At 43.3% G+C, this 8,968-nt stretch overlaps 1 protein-coding gene across 1 annotated transcript in view; it reads left to right on the top strand.

Annotated features, from left to right (window-relative positions):
- Positions 1 to 8,968, top strand: part of TTLL9 (tubulin tyrosine ligase-like family, member 9) — a 106,428-nt gene that overhangs the window by 57,544 nt on the left and 39,916 nt on the right. The window contains 2 exon segments of the mRNA XM_006860771.1: positions 5,020 to 5,131; positions 6,018 to 6,203. Of these exon segments, the coding sequence (XP_006860833.1) occupies positions 5,020 to 5,131; positions 6,018 to 6,203 (298 nt within the window).

The following is an 8,968-nucleotide window of genomic DNA, read 5'->3' as shown; positions in this document are numbered from 1 at the left end:
TTTTCTCCATTTATCACAATGTTATTTATTGGCCCAGTTGTGAGAATTTTTGTTTTCTTTATATTACAGTAGGGTACAATCCATCCTGAAGGCTGTGGTCTTTGATCTTTATCAGTATTTTAAGTCCTATTCACTTTCAGCAAGCAAGGTTGTATCATCTGCATACCGCAAATTGTTGAATCTTCCTCCAGTCCTGATGCTGTACTCTTCTTCATATAATCCAGCTTCTCTGATTACTTTCTTATCATACAGATTGAATAAGTATGGTGAAAGAATACAACCCTGGTGCACACCTTTCCTGATTTTATACCAGTTACTATCCCCTTGTTCTGTTCTAATGACTGCCTCTTGGTTCCTCACGAGCACACTCAAGTGTTTTGGAATACCCGTTCTTCATGATGTTACCCATAGCTTGTCATGATCCACACCATGGAAAGTCTTTGCATAGTCAACTAGTCACAGTGAACATCTTTCTGATAGCCTCTGCTTTCTGCCAAGGTCCATCTGACATCAGCAATGATGCCCCTCTTTCCTTCCTCTTCTGCATCTGGCGTGAGTTTCTGGCTGTTCCCTGTCAATGTACTGTTGCAGCTGTTTTTGAATTATCTTTAGCAAAATTTTACTCGCATGTGATATCAGTATATTGGTTGGTGATTTCTGCATTCCATTGCTCACCTCTCTTTGGAATGGGCACAAATATGAATCTCTTCCAATCAGTTGGCTAGGAAACTGTCTTCCAAATTTCTAGGTAGAGATGAGATGGCATAAATGAGCCTTCAGCGCTGCATTAGTTTGTTGAAATTTTTCAATTTGTATTCAGTCAATTCCTGGAGACTTGGTTTTGGCCAGTACCATCACTTACTTCTTGCTCATATGCTACCTCTTGAAATGGTTGAACAATAATCATTTCTTTTGGTACAGTGACTGTGTATACCTCCCATCTTCTTTTGATGCTTTCTGCCTCATTCAGTATTTAGCCCATGGAATCCTTCAATATTGCAGCTCAAGGCTTAAAGTTTTTCTTGAGATCTTTCAGCTTGAGAAATGCTGTGTGTGTGTTTTCCTTTCAGTTTTCTAACTCCCGGTCTTTGCAGATTTCATTATAATACGTGACTTTGTCTTCTCAGGTTGCCCTTTAAAGATTTTCTGTTCATCTCTTTTACTTCTTCATGTTTTCCAGTTGCTTTAACATCTCCATGCTAGAGAGCAAGTTTCAGAATCTATTCTGACATCCATTTTGGTCTTGTCTTCCTTTCCTGCTTTTTTAATGACCCTTTGCTTTCTTCATGGATGATGTTCTTGATGTCATCCCACAACTCTTCTAATCTTTGGTCATTAGTGTCTAATACACCAAACCTGTTCTAGAGATGGAGTCTAAATTCTGGTGGGATATATTCAAGGTCATATTTTGGTTCTTGTTGACTTGTTTCAATTTCTTCCAGCATCAGCTTGAACTTGCATATGAGCAATTGATTGGCTGTTCCACAGTTTGCCCTGGTCTTGTTTGGCTGATGATACTGAGTTTTTCTACTGTCTCTTCCCACAGATGTAATCAATTTGATTTCTATGTATTCCATCTGTTGAGGTTCATTTGTATAATTGCCTTTTACATTGTTTTAAAAAGGTATTTGCAACAAAGAAGTAATTGGTCTGGCAAAATTATATCATGTGATCTCCAGCATCATTTCTATCATCAAGACCATATTTTCCAACTGCTGACCCTCTTTGTTTCCAACCTTCGCAGTCCAATCACCAGCAATTATCAATGCATCTGGATTGCATGTTTGATCAATTTCAGACTGAAGAAGTTGATAGAATTCTTCAATTTTATCATCACTGGGTTTAGTGGTTTATAAGTAAGTTTGAATAACAGTGATATGAACTGGTCTTCTTTGTAGGTGTTAGGACATTATTCTATCCCAGACAGCATTGTATTTAAAGGTAGATTTTAAAATGTTCTCTTTACTCTTGCTGTTGTTGCTAAGGGCTGTTGAGTCGGTTCTGAGGAGCAGCTGCTAAGTCTGAACTGCTGACCTTGTAGTTCGAAGTCCAGTGCTGATCTACAGCCTCAACCCATAAGTCCTCTCTTCCTCTTGTTGTTGTTAGGTGCCATCGACTCGATACCAACTCATAGCAACCTTATGCACAGCAGAGCAAAACACTGCCCAGTCCTGGGCCAACCTCACTACTGTTGCCACGCTTGAGTCCATCGATGCTGCCACTTGGCCAGTCCATCTCATTGGGGGTCTTCCTCTTTTTCTCTGACCCTCCACCTTACCAAATGTGATATCCTTCTCCAGTGACTGGTCCCTCCTCACAATATGTTTGAAGTATGAGAGACAAAGTTTGGCCATCTTGGTCTCCAAGGAGCACTCTGGCTGCACTTCTTCCAAAACAAATCTGTTGGTTCTTCTGGCAGCCCATGGCACTTTCAATATTCTCCTCCAACACCATAACTCAGAAGCATCAATTCTACTAAATTCCAAAAAGAGCACCTTTCACAACACACAAACTTTTTGGTCATTGTGCCAATTACTTTGCCATTGAATTGATCCTGACTCATGGCAACCCCAATGGCTAATTTGTCAGAACAAAATCACCAGACCTTTCTTCTGAGGTGCCCCTGGGTGGACTCGAATTGCCAACCATTTGGTTAGCAGCCAAGCACTACACTGTCCAGCTGCTAATCTCAAAACGTAGCTGCTTAAAATGGCCATGTTCTTGTGCTCCCAGTCTCTGTGGGCCCAGACTTCTAACAGACAGACACTGTGGGGATTCTTCTGCTTTGCCATGTCTGGGGCTCAGCTGGAAAGAGCTGATGGCTGGAGGCGACTCCACAGTGGAACTTGCCTAGGGTGTTTTCAGACTCACTAGTCTGGCACTGATGCTGGGTCTTTTGGGACCTCAGTGGGGCTGCCACCCAAAGGGCCTTCTGTATGTGGCCAGCTTCCTTTGGAAACACAATCGACCACATGATTCTCTTCTGTTTCTACACTGCTGAAATCCCACTCAACTATCACCCCAAAGGAGCAGCTTCCTAATTTCTCTCTGTTTACCTCAAACCTATTCCAAGGTATTTCTCAAAACTCACCCCCATTTGTCTGTGATAGTGAAAACAAGAAACAACTCAGACACTCTTATTAGGAAAATAGATAAATATACTGTGGTATGTTCATACAATGGTTGAATGAGTTAAAAGAGATAGTAGAAAGGTTAGTGAAAAAAGCAAATTGTGAAAGGACACAGGATTGGCTCCAAGCACAAAGCTCAGGTTCTGAAGCCTGGTTGTCTGAGCTCAAATCCTCATCTTTCATTTAGTAGCTCTAGGAACATGGGCAAGTTCTTTAACCTCGCCATGCCTCAGTTTTCTCCTCTGTAAAATGAGGGTAATGGTGCTGAGGCCTGGAGTCTTGGTGTGGCACTGTAGGATACACACTGGATCATAGGGTCGGGTGGAGCTACAAGGTGGGCCATTCAAATTCACCAGCTGTTCCTCAGAAACCTATATAGGGTCACTATGAGTCAGAATTGACTCGTAGGCACTTAGCAACAAGAGGGCCTGCCACTTAGTGTTGTTCTGAGGATTGATGGGATAAGGTAACACTGCGGGTTAACACGCTGGACTGCAAAGTCATTTGAACCACAAGTTTGGTGGTTCAAACTTACCAACCACTTCTTGGAAACCCTATACAGGGTCGCTGTGGGTTGGAACTGACTTGTCAGCACTTAACAACAATAACAACAACATTTGTGAAGTACTTATAGTGTGTGACATGTAAATATGTGGTAAGTGACATAAGTGTTAGTGTTAGTAACAAGGTAAATAATGTCACCCCATGTATAATCACACTACATGAATACGTATGTACATCTATATGGATTGAAACTGTAAAGGCATGCATAGAAATCAGGTGTATGATTTCTTTTGGGGCAAGAGTTGGAGACAGAATCAATCATGGATATACAGGGGGCTTCACAAACTTCATAGAAAAATGGAATGAAGAGATTATGGAAGTTTCTACAAACTTTTAAAATCCCACTCGTATATCTAATTTTTTTTTTAAATGCAAAGCATTCATATTTTTTTATGGTCACATATTTTCTGAGCATCTCCTCCCTGTTCCCCATCTCTGGCATCAGGATTTCATAGCTCCGTCGGGTCTCCTGCCCTTCTCCCTGGTGTGCATGGTATTCACAGGGTCAGCCTTTGGAGTCTGGAGGCCTGCATAGGAGTCCAATGCTGCCATAACCTAGTTGGGCAAGGCTCTTTGCATTTTAGAACTTAGTGGATGACCAAAGTCACCTTTCAGGGTTGCTCTGGGTTTAGTGAGAAGAAGGGTTTTGTGAGCTGCATGGGCTTGCTATTGCTACTGAACTCCAGGATTTGATAAGTGAGGGTGGAGAGGTGGGGAGGGTGGGCTGGGGGCAGGCAGGTTACATGATGGAGTGAAGATGACTGGGTTGTCGTGGTGGGATTTGAGGTCTGTGGAGTGCCAGTCGATCTAAAGGGGTACCTACCACTCCTACGCCAGGTGATAGAGGCCAGGAGGCACTCAGTGTGACCAGATCAGCTGACAAGAAACCAGGAAGCTGGATTTTTTGTGAATTGAGTGATAGTTTACATGGGAGACTATCAGGTTTACACTCAGCCTCTCATATTTCATTTCATTGCAATGATCACAATCCCCTCCATCATTCAACACAACAATATTTGCTTCTATTCCCTCTGTTCTGTATTGATTTATTTTGGATGTACACAAAAATACTCAGGAATATTTAAACAACCAAAGGGCACATTCTGCAAGCCAGCCCCAGGATTTTTATGGGATCATTTCCCTAGTTTTCATGCTGAGCTTGTTTGTGAGACAGAGATGGCCCATAGTCACCTCTTTCAGACCACTGGAGGAGATCTTGCAGCCTTCCTAAAGCCCCGTCAGCACCACATCCCTGGGCCTCAAACTCCAGTAGTGTTGAGGTCATAAGGGCATGACCTTTGTATCCCCTGCTCCCCACTTCAAGTGAAGCGGAGTGGGATTTCTACTGGTGCGACGTGAGCTGGCTCCGGGAGAACTTCGACCACAGCTACATGGATGAGCACGTGCGAATCAGTCACTTCCGAAACCACTATGAGGTGAGCCTGAAGCAGCCAGTCCTTGCCATTGGTGTGGTAGTGAGCAGGAGCTGGTTTGGGAGACCCAGGGCCAGATGGAAGCTCCTGGATGGTGTAAATGGTTAATGCACTTGGCTGCTCACCAAAATATTGGAAGTCTGGGTCTACCAAAAGGTGCCTTGTAAGAAAGGCCTGCAATCTACTCCCCCCAAAAGCAGCCATTAAAATCTATGGAGCACAATTCTACAATGGCATGCATAGAGTCAACATGAGTTGGAGCCGACTTAACAGTATCCACTGTTTTTAAGAGCCAGAATGGGAAAAGCGTAAGGGAATTTAAGGGCGTATGTTGGTTGGGGAATTTTCAGACTATATCTAGACCAAGCAAAGTCATTTGAGAGTGTAAGGGTCTAAGACCTGAGTTGTACACTTGCTTGGGTAGAGATTTGAAGTCCCTAGCTGGTTGTCATTTAGCTACCAGCGGCTAAATTTAGCTATATTTTACCAGCGCTTATAATTTAGCTATAAGCGGCTGGCTGGTTTGGGGTGTAAAGACCAAAGGATCAGAGTGCTTGGGGAATTACGGTGACTTCAAAGTTGGACAATTTGGGGTCTAGAGATAGGAAGAAGGTCCGGGAGGAACAGGAGGAGGCAACAGTGGGGTGTTCTACAAGGTTAGTGTAGCTTAGTGTTTAAAAATATGAGCCTCTAAGCCAGACAGGCCTGGGTCATTTTCAAGCTCTAGTTTCCTCACTTGTAAAGGATAATTAATAGAAGAGCTGGATCTCAGTCAATGTTACTATTATTGCTATTGTTATTTTATGGGTCACAGAATGGAGGCTGCAATTGGGAGGTAGAGCAGGTCTGTGAACTTGAGTGCTAACAGCCTGCCCACCCTGATGCCCAGCTGACTCGCAAGAACTACATGGTGAAGAACCTAAAGCGGTTCCGGAAACAACTGGAGCGTGAGGCAGGAAAGCTGGAGGCAGCCAAGTGTGACTTCTTTCCCAAAACCTTTGAGATGCCATGTGAATACCACCTGTTTGTGGAGGAGTTCCGCAAAAACCCAGGCATCACCTGGATCATGAAGCCTGTGAGTGCTCAGTGCTGGGTATGAGGAGGAAGTGGGGGAGAGAGAGAAGCCCTGGGCTGGAGCAGGATTCTCTGATAGCCCATCTCAGGGCATGATTCTGCCTGGGAATTCAGCTTTAGATGCACTGGCTGCTTCTCATGAAGGGCAGACTTTATCTTCTCTTCTCTGCAGTGTATGGACTCACATAATAGATGCTCATTAAGTGTTCACTGAATGAACACTAGGTTAGGGAATCCAGAGATAGAAAAAGGTAACTGGGCTTAATTGTCTGTTCTTAATTATCTAGAACTGCTATAACAAAAATACCACAAGTCGATGACTTTAACAAATAGAAATTTAATCTCTCATAGTTAAGAAACTAGAAGTCTAAATTCAGGGCACCAGGTCTAGGGAAAGGCTTTCTGTCTCTGTTGGCTCTGGAGGAAGGCTGTTGTCTCCTTTCAGCATCGATAAGTCCAACATTCCTTGGATATCTCCATGTGTCTTTGCATCAGTCTTCCCCTGTGTCTAGGACAGAGACGCTGGGTCAAAAGGACGTACTCTGCTCCCAGTTCATCTTTCTTGGTAGTAGCCAGGTCTTTCCATCTCTGCTCACATCTCTCTCCTTCGATCTCTTGTAAGATAAAAGGTGTGGAAGCTGGGGAAAAAATGGCAGAGTAGGCAGACATATTGAACCAACACTCCGCAGGAAAGACATGAGAGACTGAGTAAACAAATATGGATGGTGTTCCTGGAACCCTATGCATCAGGGCATAGGACAGAGAGTTGGATTGAGTATCAACTTGAAGAGGAGGTTGAGCAGGAGAAGACAGAGAAAAGGAAAATGGGTGGGTTGTGGCCTGGCAAGGAATGGAGCAGCCAACTTGGGCTTTTGTGAGCAGCTGTCAATACAGTGGCCTGCAGGCATAGGGCGCACTGGGGATTGGCAGCAAGAGGGTACAGTTCTCTCTTGTTCCCACACCTTCCTGGTAGTTGGTGAGCAGTCTCCACTCTCACCAGCCAACAGTCATGGCACCCCCTCCTGCTTAGCCTCTGCTTTTCCAGGGGTCATGTACCAGGAATAGTGCCCCTACAACCTGTGAACAGATAACTAGCCACATTCATACTTCCTGTCTCCAACACCTTCACTGAGAGACAGGTGGTAAATGCCTGATAACACCAATATACAATTGTCAATCAAATATAAATATGATGCTACAATGTCTCAGAGAAAACAGATAATTTCAAGACAGAGTGCCTCAAACAAGTGACCAAAATATAATACCAGGAATGGTATTGGAACTACCTGATAAAGAATTTAATAAAAATGCTAATAAGGCAACTTCAATGGATCAAGAAAGCTGCAGATGAAATCTAGGGAAACATGGACAAACTTTAGAATTCAGGAAACAAATAGATGAAATAAATTAAAAAATGGGAATTGTACAAAAACAGCAATCAGAAAGCCAAAAGATTAATACTAAGACTTCAGAAGTAGATACAATACTGAAAGGGCAAAGAAGTAAAATTGGAGCCATGGAAGACTGAATTACTGAGCTTGAAGAAAAATCTGTCAACACTCATCTGCTAGAGGAACAACCAGAAACAACACAGAAAAATCCAAAGAAAGCTTAAGGTTCGTGTGGGACACTAGCAAGAGTAATGCATGTAAATGGAAAAGACAAAAACAAAACCCACAGAGAATATTGTCCAAAAATTTTTAGAAGAAAACTTACCTACCATCATGAAAGATAAAAAAGATTGCCATTCAAGAAGTTGAACAAACTCCAAATAGGATAGACCCCCAAAAGAAAACCTCCAAGACCTGTTATAAACAAAATTTCAAAACCAAAGACAAGGAAAGAATGCTGAAAGCAGCTCAGGAAAAGGGAAAAGTTACCTACAGAGAAATAATAAGACTAAACTGATTTCTCAGCAGAAATCATGCATGCAAGATGTCAGTAGAATGACGTATAGAAAACTCTGAAAGAAAAAAAAATTCCAACCAAGAATTCTATAACCAGCAAAATTGACCATCAAATATGATGGTGAAATTAGGTCATATTTAGATAAACAAATGAAAAGACATAGAAACCAGACCAGACTTCCAGCAAGATGGTGAACTAGGCAGACACACTACACAGGCACTCTACAACAAAGATATGGGAGACAAAATTAAATAGATACAGATGACAATTCTGGCACCATGAACTTCAGAAGAAAGGTTAAAGAGATTGATGGAGTGCTTGCTGGGAGAAGAGGCTGAGCAGGGATGGTGAGAGAGGAAGACTGACTAGTGAACAGCTGGTCAGACGCAGCTTCACCATCTTGTGAGTAGCTTTGGCAGCAGAGGGAGACCTGGCAGAGCAGATTCACACAGGTGATGGAGAAGGTGCAATTTCTTCTGCTTTTCCCATGCTCCCCTGATGACCAGAAGTGTGGCCACCTCCCACATTCATCCACCCCTAGTGCAGACCCTGCTCTCTGGGATTTTGAAGCCACATGGTTGGGAGTCATGCCATTGTGAAGCGGGGGCTAGCTGCACCACTTTAATGTACTGTCTTGGTGCCTGAATTAAAGTGGGCTCAGCACCAGACCTGCAAAACCCACAGTGCCACCAGACTAGCATTTAACCAGTCATACTGCCCCTGATTCCCTGTGGTCCTAACAGACACTGAAACCAGCTCCATCAAGGGCCCCCACGAACTACTTCTGGATTGAGTGTCCTGAATATAGATAACACAGAGGCCAGCAGGAACTCCATGTAAGGCAGGAACTCTGCTGTC

The sequence above is a fragment of the Chrysochloris asiatica genome, unplaced genomic scaffold (assembly GCF_000296735.1).
Source record: "Chrysochloris asiatica unplaced genomic scaffold, ChrAsi1.0 scaffold00039, whole genome shotgun sequence".
Taxonomy (NCBI): Eukaryota; Metazoa; Chordata; class Mammalia; order Afrosoricida; family Chrysochloridae; genus Chrysochloris; species Chrysochloris asiatica.
The sequence above is the reverse complement of the archived record's forward strand: the minus strand, read 5'-3'. Positions and strand labels throughout refer to the sequence as shown.